Source organism: Aptenodytes forsteri, unplaced genomic scaffold, assembly GCF_000699145.1.
Source record: "Aptenodytes forsteri isolate BGI_AS27 unplaced genomic scaffold, ASM69914v1 Scaffold346, whole genome shotgun sequence".
Classification (NCBI taxonomy): domain Eukaryota; kingdom Metazoa; phylum Chordata; class Aves; order Sphenisciformes; family Spheniscidae; genus Aptenodytes; species Aptenodytes forsteri.
In genome coordinates, this window is record NW_008794078.1 from 61,959 (window position 1) to 77,351 (window position 15,393).

Here is a 15,393-nt window from a genome sequence, read left to right on the forward strand (position 1 = left end):
GAGAAAATTAGACCATTAGACTGAACTAAGCACCAACATTTTAGATAGTCAGATTCATTTCTCCTAACTTAAACTATGAGCAACCTCATAGTTTAAGCATGGTTGTTAAGCAACCATGATAATGCTATCCACAGGAAAGCCATGGGGAAAATAGAGAAAGCACAAGTATAGCAGAATCAACATCCCATTAGGCAATGGTCAAACTTCAGATCAAGAACAGCGAACAGTGGTGAATGCATTTTGAAATAAAAACTCAAAATATGCAGTTGCAGCCTCTTCTGAAGAGGCTATATCTCCGTTTAAAAAATCCAAGATTGCTTCCTTTCCCCTCAGCACCTGCTTTTTGCAACTGATTTAGTAAATTAGTAATTAGTGTGTTGGTGATGTGCCCTGAGGTTTCAAGCCTGGCCCTGATGCAGATACACAAGCCAATTCAAAAAGCTGAAATCTAACCAGATGAATATAAAAGTCTGCTCATGGCTCGATAGTCCCTGCTCCAAACTGGGCCCAAGTGAGTGAGACTGGACTTAAAACTGACCTAATGACAATTATCCCACTTTTCACCCTACAGAACTCCTGTCCTAAAAATATACTTTCATTTCTAGCCATATGAAGTAAATGTATGCAAACCACTAAGAACCAAAATAATTCCCATAAGAGGAAGAACTGTATGTTTTGGCACATAACCAAAGAGAAGGCGGGATGGAATGCAGAGGCATTGGATTCAGCAGTATAGTAAAGCTGTAGAATGTAAAATACAAAAATCGAGATATTACATTTTCAAGGAATACATGTAGAAATTTAGGTTTAATCATATTGGGCAGTAACTACTTGTAAGAACAATCCCAGTGACAGGGTTGCTCATATGAATGAGCGTGTTGCAGTTTTGACTGTTTGAACAGTGCAAATTTTAAGAGAAAATATGTATCTAGGGCTATTGGTCTATGGACTTGCAGAAGGATCTCGCCAACAGGAGGATCTGCTCCAACACCTGCTGAAGTCATCTGGATCGCTTCCACTGACTTCAGCAAACTCTGTATTAGACCTTACTTAAGAAAAAGTGTTTTGGGTGCCTCAACCCCCAGGTCTGAGATCCTTCCTTTTTTCTCTATTCTCCCTCAGAAAAGGCCCCAGCAACTAAAATGAAACATAGTGTAAAACTCATAATGTAAAATGAAGCATAATGTAAAACTCATTGCAGTCAAAGGAACGATCCTCAAAGACTTCATCAGCCTTCACTACAGACGCAACGCATCTTCTGCAAACTGGTACATCCTCAAGCAATCCTTTGGGCAGGTGAGGATCTCTCTCACTCTGCCTTCAGCAGACATCGGGTACTTCAGACCTCTCTGCCTATTTTGTAGAATGCACATACGCTGGTGAATTACCTTTTCATTATTGTTAAATGTGTTACTGTTACTGACATTTCCAAGCAACTACTACAGACCAATACTGATGTCAGTGCCTCTGTGGGAGTTAAAAAAACCAAACCAAAAAAAACCAAACCAGAACTGTTTGGAAAGGAATGCTTTGTGAGAAAAACTTAATTTCCGCCATTATAATGTAGGATCTATGATACTCTTGAACATAGTACCTTTCTCCCCATGCATTATACCTCATGTATAGGGTAAGGAGTGCTGTGCTGAGGCTTGTTAATTAGATAATGTAGGAACATGGTTTCAAATCAGCACAATTAGAACTAAACGTGTGCAGATATACTTAATTTCTGTTCCTTTATTTGGTTATTTAATGTTCCTGCCCCGTGCTCTAGTCGCTAGATGTAATTATGCTTCACCTTTATTATTCATGGTTTGCAAAAGATGTAAAGCCAAGTGCTGTAACGAAGAGCTCCCAGCCGGCGCCCAGGCAATGCACTGACACACAGCCATGCTGGCTGAAGCAGAAGGTCAGATCCGAAGCTGCAGGGGTTAAACAGTACGGTTTGCTTAGCCATGCCCAAGGGTGGCTCAGGCAGGGGCTGTTAGCAATAAGGAAGAGTAAATGGGCTTGACCAGCAGTCAGTCTCAAACCCTTCTGAATCAGTTGGACAATCGCCCTCGCCAGCTCAGGGATCAAAAAAAACTATGACCGGCATGGGGTGGGAATGCACGATCATGCAATTCTCCTCCCAGGCATGATAAAACAGTCTCCTTCTGTGGACAACTCCCAGTACCTAGAGAGAGCTAGGAAGAGCAGGTAGCTCTTGATGATCCTGCTCTGGGTGGGATTTCCAAGGTAATGGCCCTCTAAAACCTTTTGTTCCCAGGAGAAGCAGCACGGGATTAACAGCAATCTTTATTCTCTGCCCCACCCTTTTATTGTGCTGCCTCAAAGAGAGCTTTTATGTTAAGAGCCCCTTTTTCTTAACAGAAGTAAGTCTAAAAAGACTCCATAAGAATCAACTTTTTTTTCATATAAATATGGGGTCTGCACAAAGAAGAAAAAAAAAGAAAAAATAAAAGAAAGAAAGAAGTAGAAGAAAGAAAAGAAGAAAGGAAGGAAAAAGGAAAGCCAGCAGGTCCAAACCTGACACCAGGGACCCAGACTCCACTTACCACAAAACCTAAGGACAGGTATAATTCTCCTCACTTTACTCATATGACAAAGCGAAGCTTGCTCTCTCATGCACTCTCTTACACTTTCTTTCTATTTTTCTAATGCTCTCAGAGACTTATATCTTTAGTCAGGCATCCTTGCAGTAAATTCCTTTAAACTGTAATTGGATAATCTTCCAGATTCTGGGGGACCACTTTGTCAGAGGGATTCCTGGGGGTATAATGCCTATTTGATGAAACTGAGTTGCTGAAATAACAAATGACTGACTAAAGATACGATTCTGTGCTCATACTAGAAATCCTGTTTTACCAACAACTATTTTTCAGGAACTCTATAACAAAATATGTATGCTTGTACATTTATCTTCCTGTATCTATTTTCTGTCAAATAAGACTCTGAATTTGTGAATATTGAAACACAGGGTGATCTGTGTGTTTCACTGGGAATTGGGACCTCAGTCTGTGCACTTGCTACCCTTGGCCTTAGGGATCCCAAATGTATAGGCAACATTTGAACTACTTTCTCTAAATCAGTTTTGGTTTTTGCTCTCTCTCTGAGTGTAGATGTGACTCTTAGTCACTTGCCAAAGCCCTACAAGTAACAATGCAGTGTGCAATTAACACAGATTGCATGAATGTGAAGTGTGTGGGGTCGGGTAGTTACCAAATGTTAATAAAAAGGTTTGGAGTTACAGCTTTACTTGGGCATTTGTGTCACAGCATTTATCTCCTTCCTGTCTGAGCAAGCCAGTTGTTGCTCTTTGACAATAAAGAAATGCTTCCACTGCTCATAAAATAGATTCCCACACCTTTATTCTGTGGCAGCTAGATTTATATTTAATACAGGAGTTGCGCCATTCAGCTGCTAAGTGTCCTCACAACAATATAATTTAGCTTTGCTCTCTGACAGACTCAGAGATTTAAAAAAAAAAAAATCACTTTCCGAGTTGCTCCTCTTAAAGTATCCTGAATTTTTCCTAAGCAGTCACACCTTTCAAATACCACACAAGTCCAAGCCTGCTTGTGACCTTCTAAGACAAGTGAGAGTTGCCACTAGGATGAGCGTAAGGAATTTGTAATCACCAGCCTTTTGCCCCTTCGGTGCTGCCAGGAGTATAAGTATGCTGTCAATCATTGTTATAAAAAAAAGTACTTACCATTCTTTTGCCAAAATCTTGGCATGGGCTGTTAATAGAGCTTCCTTTTAGTGGGACCATCCCTTTGGGGCTGTTGTCAGCCTTCCGCTTGTAAAATTCAATTCCATCTTCTAAGAGCACGACCCACATTGGCTTCCAGGTATTAAACATGCTGCCCTGCATCAATAAATCACTATGTATGTTATGTTCAATAAATCACTCTTCACATGGCATCCACTGAAGATATGACCTTCCAGGGAGTGTCTGACTGACTAAAATAATTACAGTTAGTGTCTCAAGGGGAACATACCACAACCGCACCCATCTTACTATGCAGTTAAAAAACATTGTTGTTATTCTTCTGACCACAATTAATTTCCCCTGGTAGTCACCCCAGCCATGAGTTTTTCCAAAATTACATTGCCTGCCCCAGCAGGTGTTTCTTTTCAGTATCAGTTAGTGTCAACCACTGTCTTCAAGATGACATAGTGGCAGTATTATAAATAATCCTCAAAATTTCTGGATGTGAACTGGCACATTAGGACTGTCTTATTAACTTGGGCATCTTGTGCTATATTTAGGACTTGATGCTACAATACAGTCAGTCATTGAAGCTTAACTGTCTGATAAGAAAGCACACATCTCAGAGGATTTCTAGACATGTAAGAACAAACTGTGAGAGTAATGAATAGTTTAAGGGCCTGAGGCTGCAGATCTCCAACTGCTGTGGTGAGGAATTGAAGTGCTTCATTTCATCTTTTAAAGCTTTTACTTCCTATTCCTGAAACACAGCTGTTAGATGCAAGAAATACAGAGCTAAAGACAGGGCCGGATCCTACATATAGTGAAACACACAGCAAAACTCTCAGGGACTCAGAGAGGAATGACTTGTTTCTCTGTATTGAGTATGATTAACCGCTAGAATTAAGACTGTTGCACTCTAGCTAGATGACCTCTCTGGTCCTGCCTGCAACCAGCTTCAAAAGTGGTCACAATCCCAGATACCCAAGTGACTCACTGCTCAGCCAAATGAACATTTAGATATGCTGAATACCAACAGTTCCTCTGAAGAATTACCAAAGCACAACCAATATTTGTGGGCCCCAAATCAGAGGCCATCCTTCAAAAATATTAGTTTCCCTTGCTCTTTCTGTTACAAAGAGAGACCTAAATTTATTTTCCCCCTCCTACAACTCCACCCACAGCATCCCTGTCCTGTTCAGACCATGGTGCCTGAGCAGTGCTAAAGCTGCAGACAGAAGCAAGGCAGCCACTGTTGTGCTGTGCAAATGGCTTGTTTTGATTTGTTAAACCTGAGAGGTGGACAGAGTTAGTTTCATTTTGTATTTCTGCAGAAGTGAATGGGACAGAAACATGCAGTCTTTTTCTTTTTTTATTCTCCAAATGAACACTTTGTGTGTCACATCCTTTTTTGCTGCCCTACCTCCCAAGAAAGGCCTTTTGCACTCTGAATCAGACCTTAGGTTCAATTACAGGGTGGGGAGCGAAAACTGTCAGCCGAGATCTTACTAAGATCCTCTTATTAAGAAGCTGCTGCAGCCCTCACTGGAAGCAGGAGGTGCCCCACAAATAAATGCTACCTTCCAAAGGAAAGTCACTGCCCTGGGGGTTCTCTGGAAACCCAGCTAAACAGGGAACTACAAAAAAGAGTCTCATCTGGGTACCACATATGGGTTGACTGCTGTTTTCTTTTGATTCTTTTTTTTTCTTAAAGCCATAAGAATTTACCATTTTTTGAGAGCCCAAATTGACCCACTGGTTGATTTTCTGCTAAGAAATCAATTAAGATGATGAGCCAAGACAAGAACTGTTGCAATTTCCTTTTGTTTGTGGGTTTACCACAGGTTACAATACTTCTGCTCATAAACAGACAAGTCCAGTGCTTGAAGACCAGACTCTGACATGCTCTGCCAATGGAAGCCACCGTGGAACAGTGTTAGACTGGCAGTCTCGGATCCATACCATCAGCAAACCCAAACATGGTCACATTGTTCTCATCTAAAACATCTCATGAAAGACAAGCAAGCAGGATGCTGGATTTGATTTCCCTGGACTAAAAATCAAATTGTCACACCTACTCCAAAGACTGCAGATACAGACGGGTGTTCCTTGAATTGCTCTCTGAAATCATTAGCCACTTTAAAAACACACACAACTTCCCTTTGGTAGAACAACTTCTTTTTATAACATCTGCAGCACTACAAGATTAGAAAATGAGCTGTTTCTTATGCTCAGATGACACAAGGTCCCCAAAATATACAAACAGAGGTTTAAGCTGTCCTAAATCAACACAAGTCTGAACCCACATTTACTGGAGATCACATTGTCCCAGCTAAAGCACTGACCCCCAAGCACAGCACCGTTCCCCAGCCTAATGTAAATATCAAGAGGAGAAAGTCAGTGACAAATGGCTTTCACTCTCTGCAAAGAGAGCTGTGGCTGCATGGATGACTCCTTTGGGAGGTCAAATGCTTGGTTTCACTTTACAGGTATAAAGGAGAGGAGGAGAGTACATAATTAGCAAGTAAAGTTAATCAGGAGTATGCTCGTCCTTGCTGGAAGCTCTAGTTGTGGAATTCACAGCCTCACTGATGTATCAACCAGCTTGTACCTGTCTGATCTGTATCTTCTGCTCCTTTTGCCCTCCAGCCCTTCCTCTAGCACACTGCTGCTCCCCACCACCAGCATAAGCTCACTTCTGTAAGGACAGAGCCACCTACGAGGCTCTTCTAGGAAATGGGCACAATTTCCACTTCCCTGTTGCCATTGCAACAGCACCCAGCAGCAATTTCAGTAGTACCTGCACAGAGAGACTTTTTAGGGACCCAGCACCCACAGGAATGTGAGGGACTGACACTAGCACATCCATATGCATCTTTTCCCTGGCGTACCCAGCCAGGCACACAGTTTGGGATTGTCCCAGTGTCTAAGTTTTCAGCCATTCCCCTGTCATGGAGGAATACAGATCATGAGCCGCTTGCTCTATATATCAGGCCATTGGAACTAGAGATCTGCAATCTGCACAGCACAAATTTGGCTCTCTCCTTCCTCATGACAGCATCACTGCAGCTTTGTGACTACTTTATGAACTTCCTTTCAGTGTCAGTGGAAATAAGACTGAGGAGCGGCCTCTTCACAGCACTGATCCCAGATTAGAGATCCCTCCAGCCAGCTGTTCTAATGAGTGAAATTCTCATTTTGATGAGCAGAGACACCACAGGAGAGAGCTCCTCTCTTGCTCCAGGACTGACACTGTTTAGTTAGGCTGCTTTAAGCCAGACTGATCTCACTAAGGATTTAAATGACAGTCAAGGCCTTATCCTATTGGCTCTACCACAAAAGACTCCAGAGCAGAGGTTGCTGTGGGGCAGCGACTGCCTTCCCAAAGAAAGGAAGTGCCCGTGGCCCCACACACTGTCTCTAGGCCAAGGACATCTGACCTCTTTAACCTCATTATGCTTCCTTGATGTTTAATTCATCGATTAAGTGCAATCAAATAGGCTGTGGCCATTTCAAGCTGTAACCTGTTTTGCCAAACCTCCACTAAAGGCATTAGGTTACTTAAAAAAAATACAAATCTTTTGATCCAAAGGTACATCTGAGATATATGCAAAATGCCTTATGTAGTATTCTGACAAGATATAACTGCTAGCAAGTACCTCTATAATCACTAACACCACATTGTTCTACTGCTCAAGGAATTCTGTTCATTTGCCTTTTCTTTTTGGAAAAAATGATCCCTTTTTTAATAACTGAAACCAAAGTATGTTTCCCTACACCTCCTCAACCTGTTCAGAGTTATCTTCCTCCTCCACTCAGTCCAAAACTGCCCACTTACCTTCTTAACCAAGTAGCCCTCCCTTATGCGCATCGGTTCTCGCTCCATGTCTCAGGCAATCCTCTTCTCAGGTCTATCAGCGCTGGCAGTTAAGTTCCTCTGGCAGCAAAGTCTGTGGGCTAGCGTTTTTACAGTACAGCTGTGTCACTTTCACAAGTTCCTCTGCCTGCTAATCACATGAAAACAAGCCCATTTCCTCTTACAGAGTGAGAGATAGGGAAACGCAGAAGCACATGTGTATTTATAGTTTGCCTCTGACAGAAAAGGCAACAGCCTGACAAAACACTCAACTGTATCAAATACGGCCAGCCTTGATGACAAAGTCCTGGGAAATTAAATAAGCATTTTAGTGCCCAATCCCAAGAAATCAGGCCCACTCTGCAAATACATAAACTCTACCAAAATGACAAACATGGTGGCGTACTGTGTTGCTGCTTGGCAGCACATGCCAAAAGGATCTCAGAGACAGGTTTCCAACTCACCGGTTCTGTCACTTCATCACGTCTTCAAAGTCTGACTCCCAGTGGGTGAGCACGTGGGGTCTGGCAGCGAGCTGGAAGGCCCTCGCTTGGTTAATGATGATGCGCCCTCTGCTGATACAAGAAATTCGTTTATCAGATTTGATCAGGTTTTGGAGTTTGATGCTGAGGCCTCCCAAAGAGGTTAGCTGTCAAATAGGCATAAACGGATTAGACCAGCACATTACATAAAGCACTGCAGAATGTCACCTTCTACGAGCATCTTTTACTTGCTGCAGAGCTCATTTGGCTATATTTGGTAAAAGATAAGGCAAACTCATAATTTTCCACAAGTTGATATATACCAGAGTCACAATCCCTCTTCCCCATACAGAAGGAAGGGTGGTGGTATATGGGAGGCAATAAGGAGGCTGCTGCATTGCCAAGAGCAAAGTATTCTCCCTTGCACAAGACTCCAAATCACTTTTACAGCTGAGCCCATTCAGATAAGGGTTGAGCCCAGGGTTACTCCACCTGTCACCTCCGCCACTTGTAAAGATCCCCAAACAGGGACTTTTTCCGCAGACAGAAATTCCTGCTCTCCATTTGACTCTGTCTCAGCCTTTACTCAGAAGTATACACAAGTCTGACAAGGTCTGTGATAGAGGCTCAGAACGTTAGAAGAGCCCTCAGAGACCTTCTCTAGCCATTCCTCCCTGATGCCTATTTAGTGGTTCTCCCACAGATGAGACTCCAACTCCTTCCTTCATTTTCTGTATTAGTGCTTCACTATTCCAGCTACTGAATGTTTCTCCTCACTGTCTGAATTGAGATTTTCCTTTCCAGACCTTTCTCAACTAGCTCTGCTTAAACGACCCTTCCAGTCTCATCTTCAGGCAGAGCACCTGTCTGTACCAGCAATCTCAGGCTATACACTTTGCAGCGTGTTCTGCCCAAAGCATACCTTTTTGTGATACTTTTATGTATTTTTAGGTTGTTTGGATTTTGTTTCTAGAACCCACAGAGTCTCAGTACATTGTTCCTTTGCTCACATAAATCACGCTATTGTGAGGATCTGATTGCTATTGAAGGCCCTAGTTGCTGACAAAGCCAATCATCCATTAGGCAGTTTGCAAATCAAAGATTCAATATATGCTTTCCAGTTCTCTGTCAAGTGTACTTGACATCAGTCAACAGATTCTAAAATTATTAGAGACACAGAAACTCACACATAGCTAATAAAAGCTTCATGCTCTTTGAAAACCAAGCTAAAGTTAAAATTCATCACTAAAAAGTGATCAGAAAGCTTTGTGTCACGTTTACAGTAAAGAATCTGCCTACCAGTCCCAAGGCCTGGAATGAATTGAAGATGCTTTCCAGAGTTGAGAGGATCCAACTGAATTTCTGAGTTATATTTCTGTGAAGGCTCCCTTCATTTCCCATAAGCCTTAAAATAATGCTTGATGGACTCAGGAGCTTGTAGACTCCTCCTGTATAATGACCTTAAAGCAAAATTCCTTTTGCTTTAAGAAGGTGAATTATTTCCTTCTCTTCCCTTTCATTCCAGTGGTTCCATCTTTGGAAAAAGGTACGCTTTTTTTTTTTTGCTCTGATTGGATAACCCAAAAATACAGGTCATAGACAATGACAACTCAAATTAAATACCTTTCACTGTATGGCGGGAAGCCAAACTATCCCTTTATTAGCTGACTTGAGGCCATAATGCTACAGAGCCTGGGGCGAGCATTGGAGAGCAAGAACTGGTGCACAGTTAGCTCTTCCTTCTGTCTCTACCTTGCTGCCCCTCAGACCTGAGAAAAGAAAACCCCTTCCCCAGCTGGAAGGGCTTATGCGTAACAAAGACAAAAGAATCTGCCAGCATTTTCCTCCCTGCAGGCAGTCTTTCCACAGGTTTTCCTACTCACCTGCTCCTGCTGGTTCAGTGTTTGTGCCGAGTCAGGATGACAGGGCCTTACACGATAAATCCAGGGACAGATCCTCTTCAATAGAACATCTATATGACCTTATACTAAAAAGTGGTTTAACGTGAACAGAAAAGGATGCTGACTCCACAATTTTGCAAAAGCTCATTTTCTCATTACCTGCATGAAAAGCCCTTGGAGGTGTGAAATGCAATTCTAGACACAGTGGCACCAAGCCAATCACTCCAGAATTTATCATTAGCTACTTAAGCAACTCAGTGTCAAAGCATAAAATTACCTCCATCCAATATTAGCTGGAAGCAACTACTTTTATAACGCTTCTTTTCTCTATATTGTTTCTATTTCATCTTCAAAGTTCAGCTATTCCTTTTGCCCTTCTACCTTACCTGTCTGGAACAATCCTTTTCTTTTAACACAGAAGCTTGGTTTCATTTATCACACATCACCACAGGGGAATCAGCACTTCATCTTCCCCCAGGCAGAAATGTGCTGATCAGCTAAGTCATTCATGTGAAGCAAAATGATCCTTAACCATACAGTGGCCATGGCAGGTGTGAGGGACAGCCTGGACTGCTGATGCATTTCTTTGTGCAGCCATTCCTAAAGAACAGCACCAGGCATAAAAGAGAGGAAAAGCTGTATTTCTTCTAGCTCTCCACAGAGGGGAGGATAGAGCTTTGTCTGGCAGAAAGAGAAAGCAACCTGCATTGTGGAAACCTGCTATAACTTACCCTGTTCTCCCCATTTCTGTCCGAAGTAGATAAAGGTGCGTGATGCTGGATTAGCAACATTTCTCGCAACAGCACAATCTGCAACAGAGCTGAGTATCTTAGCTCAGTTTACTGGCAAGTGATCTGTTCTTGTGTGGGAGATCTTGCTGCTGTATTTCCTCAGAAAATTCTGGGGTTTTTCTGCTACTTCAGGGTCCACTCCTGCAAGCATAAAAAAAAAAAGTGATCAACCACATTTGATGGCCTTCCCCATCCGAGGAAGGGATCTAGCCGAGAGACTGTAAAAAAAAAAAGTGATCAACCACATTTATCCGAGGAAGGGATCTAGCCGAGAGACTGATGGGCGTTTATACTGAAAATTGGAACCATATCTTTGCAAATAAACATGTCGGCTGCAAGGAAGACAGGCAGTTTCTCAGCTTGTTACATCAGCTTCACTGCTCTCTCTACTAACCCTTGCATAGCTGTTCTTCAAACGTTTGCTGCATTGTAAATGCCATAAGCCCACTCCATCTGTAACAGAGCACGTGAGTTCTCTGTAAATATGCATCTCTCCAGCAAATCAAGCTGCATTTCCAGGGGAAATCAAATCAAATGCTGTATGTTCAAAACAATTGTCTACACAGGAAAAATAATATACACAAGTGGTTTACAAAGGTGATAAAGTCTCAGTCCGGCTTATAGTTCAGTAAAACCCTTTCTCACTTCTGCGCAGAGGCAGATGTCTCAAAAGAATTACAGTATTAAACTGAGAGCTGGCAAGTGCAAGTCTCAGCACAATTCACTCCTTACGGAATCACACATATGGCTATTTTTAGCAAATCGGAGATTGTGGCTTTGCATCCACTTCTCGAAAAGAAACCCAAACCCGGGACTTTTCCAAATTTAGCACTGTGTTAAGAAACAAATCAAAGAGGGGCAAGCATGAAAAGGCTATCACAAGTATTGTCCACGTCACCTTGAAATCTAAATCCTGTGGGCTTGCGTCATAGATGAACCGTCTTGTTCTGACCTCAAGGTACCTTTTATATACTTAATTATTGTGGAGCTATGCAGCAGGATTAGTGCATTTACTCTAAGTGGGAAGGCCTGCATAAACAGTAATACTGAAAAGCTTATGTAGTTGACATATTATCATGCATAGAGAGATCATATTGAGTGGATGGAGTCGAGAGACCAAATGGATTTCTTCAGGATGTTTTCTAGACAAATTGGACCAGCACAAAGCATAGGCCATGGCTTATCTGCATATTAGCTCTGACTTTTCATTGGATGCATCCAACCTCACCTGTGACATACTCACCTCTCCCCTACAGTAGTTCCCCATCAGTGGTACATGCAGGCAATATAGCCGCAGCAGGGAAGGCCTAGGCACAAGAGAGAGGTCTTGGAGGATGAAGCTGCAGTGTGAGAAGACTTTCCTAGTGCTGGGAAGAAAAAGAGAGATGAGAATAGCTAAGCATGCTCGCTGCAGCTCACTTGAGGGAGCTCACCACTCCCTTCAAAAGCGCTAAGGAGTTCGCTGGGGCACAGGGGAGCGCTGCAATGTTCCTGCCCCAAGGGAAGGGAACTAGCTTAATATACCTTGCTGACTCCAGACAGCAGGCTGGGAAGTCTCAGGTGGCAGGGGAACAAAAGGTAGATTTGAAGGACTGAAAAAAACAAAAAAAGCAGTTTTGCACTTTACAAAGACATTAAAGATTCCAACCCCCACCCCTCAAATGTAGGTGTAGAGAATGGAGGAATGGACACAAATTTATCTCTTTGTTCCTGGAAGTAAATTACTGCTGTGGCTTAGGAGAAGTGGGACCTTGTCCTAAGTCTATGATGATCTATTTAGTTTTGAATCTTGTAAACGTCAGCACATTTGCTCTATGCTCCTGGCAAAACCACACTGCCTCCTTCCTCCTGCAGGTATTTTGCTCCCTACAGAATATCAAGCAATTAATATCAGGTAACCGTACAGCAACCTGGGGGTCGGGACCCAAAGAAAATCCCCATGGGGACTGGAAGGGCATGGGTTTCTCTAGCCAGGGCCCATCCCACCACCCTCAGTGAGGGGGCAGCCCACAGTATCAGGCACCTCCATGGGGATGTGCTGAGGTCAAGCCAGGTAGTCAGCCTGCAGGTAAAGATCAACAGCATCCACAGTTGGATATGTCTGTGGCAGAGCTGGAGACCAGCACTCCTAAGCATAACTCAGGAAGGGATTGTAGGCCCAGGGCTGAGCTGAAATAGGGCCAATGGGCAGAGGTGTGGGTGGAGGCCCCAGGTGAGGCTGGTCAGGGCCATTAAAGTGGGCAGCAACAAAACTAACTTCCCTGAAAGACTTAGCAAAGGCAACCCCTCCCCTTGATCTACACTGATAAAGAGCATCTGGTAGGATCAGATAAGTAAATGTACTAATGCATGCAAATTATCAGATTGATAAAAAGAAAGGCAATGCCTACATTTAAAATTCCTTCTTCATAAACATTCTCTCTCACCACACTTCACTTTCATATGGTAAAACAGTTACTCAGCCTATGCATACATAATCCATAATATGATGCTTTTTTAGTTCTCCCTCATGTTTGCCACTTTTTGCTATAGTGGTCTGAAATAGTCACAGCCTGAGCTGTGTCCAGAGAAAGATCATCATTCAGGCAAAAATAATAAGGGAAAAAAAAACTCATTATAGATCTGACCTCTCATGTACTTGGGAAACTAATTGCAATCAATGTCTTCAGCTACACACAATTTACTACAACATGATATGTCTGGCCCATAAGACGAGTAAAACTGGTCCCTGGCAATGGCCATTATTCTTCACACACAACTTTAAGTGATACTATCAGATTCCCCATGTGTAAGGCCTCTGTGATTTCATACTGAATTACATTTAAACTTACAGAAGTGGGAATTGCTGCAAGCAAAACTTTCAACAAGCAACAAAGTGCAGCAGTTTCAGCAGAATATAGCGAAAAATGAGAATTCTCTTGCAATGAGCAAAGAAGATAGGGAGAAATACACGTGGTCTTTTGTGGAGCCATACTGTTATGAGATACGTGTCTATATATAGTAGCTGCTTCCTCATCTGAAAACCTGTGCATACCACTTGATTGTCTGATAACTTCCAAGCTATTTTCAAGACCATTCATTGTAGACCTCAACAATGGCTGGAGGGATTCATTTTACCTAACTTTTGGTGGACTGCTTTTGAGGACCTTTAAAGTCAGCAAAGATCTTTGCAACGAATCGATGGAGTTCAGTGTATGATTTGTGATCAAATGTTGGCCCCCACTGTGGGATGAGTTGCTCCTGCAGCTTACTACTTGATTAGATGCAACTACTCTTTGATTAGGTGCCCTCTGACAATATAAGAGTCTTAGGTGACTCACCAAGCCCAAAAGATTCTTCTCATACATTAATGTTGATAATGCCGCTACCTCATCATACATAGGGAAATGTTGGGGTTTTTTAATAGCATTTGTTTCACTCTTGACTGTTCAGTGGGAGAAGCAATGACTGCGTTGTGTAACAACTTCCCTATAGGGGGGAGTCCCTGCTGCCCGTGACTGCTATCGAAGGTGCGATGTTACGAAACTCATCACATACACAGTTCTGAGAGGCAGGGATCATGCCCTGCCCTTATTTTTGTGTGTGGAAACCTGGCTGGCTGGACATATTATGAAGCCTATTCTTAGCTGGATACCTAATCAAGGCAAATACACTAGGTTGGGGGTTTTTTTTTGCAGAAGTTAAGTTTTCAGCAGAATGTATTCTTTTGCGTAATGTTCACAATAAAATTAATTCACTAATTAACTTGCATGCACAAAGAAATGCAGCTGGGTAACGCTATATCTTCCATTTGGCTTAGCAATACTACATTTTACCACTATGTCTACATCCCAGCTTTAGAAAAACAAAGAAAAGGTCAGGTCCAGCCCAACATGTAGCTGTGAAATTCTCCTAACAAAATCATTAACTCTGCATAATGTCCAATCAAACAAAAAATGTATTTGTGGCCCAAGTCCTGTGTTAGCCATAAGAATGTTGCAGTTTTAACAGCAAACAAGAACAAATGCAAAAGAATGGAAAGGATGCACAAACCTGCTCCTGGGTTAAAAGCGATCTCTAACTGTCAGATGGGAATGAGACCTGCAGAGTGTTGAATTATGGTACAACTTCCAGTTTCAAAGACCTTTCTCCTTGAAGAAATAGTACCAGCCATAGGTAAAGAGTAGTATTAGACTTAAAGAAATTAGATTCTGATCTGATACTGCAATTACAGTGGGATTTTTTTTCTATTAAAATAAGAAGAGTGCAATAAAGTGATTAAAAAAATCCCAACAGAAACCCTGAACCAAATATTGATGTTGACTGTTGACTTCAGGGAGCAAGAAACTGACCCTCAGTCTAGGCATGGTGGCTCACAAAAACCTTTTGATGTCCAGGGAGAGAGAAGAGCCACAAAACCACGTCTTCGCTCTCCGCCCTCCCCTCCCTCTCAGGCAGCTCTGGCTCCTGCGTGCCGCTACGCAGATGCTTCAGCCCACCCCAGAGGGCTCGATCAGCCCGTGGGAGACGGCTCCCCGCGGTGAGGGGATCGGCAGAGGCATTTGGAGGGGGCTCCCCTCCGACGAGACCCCACTGCGCGCTGCCCGCCGGCGGAGGAGCCCTGCGGGGCGCTCCCTGCCCGCGCTGCTGTCCGCGCCCGTGGTGCTGAACG

The 15,393-nt window shown here is 42.9% G+C and overlaps 1 protein-coding gene across 1 annotated transcript in view; it reads right to left on the minus strand.

The window, feature by feature from the left end:
- Positions 1 to 15,393, minus strand: part of PLEK (pleckstrin) — a 69,665-nt gene that overhangs the window by 11,426 nt on the left and 42,846 nt on the right. Inside the window, exons 4-8 of the mRNA XM_009290787.2 lie at positions 12,267 to 12,334; positions 11,986 to 12,109; positions 8,033 to 8,143; positions 7,551 to 7,719; positions 3,713 to 3,868 (exon numbers count right to left, since the gene is read on the minus strand). Of these exons, the coding sequence (XP_009289062.1) occupies positions 3,713 to 3,868; positions 7,551 to 7,598 (204 nt within the window). The 5' untranslated portion in view covers positions 7,599 to 7,719; positions 8,033 to 8,143; positions 11,986 to 12,109; positions 12,267 to 12,334. The remainder of the gene's footprint in view (positions 1 to 3,712; positions 3,869 to 7,550; positions 7,720 to 8,032; positions 8,144 to 11,985; positions 12,110 to 12,266; positions 12,335 to 15,393) is intronic.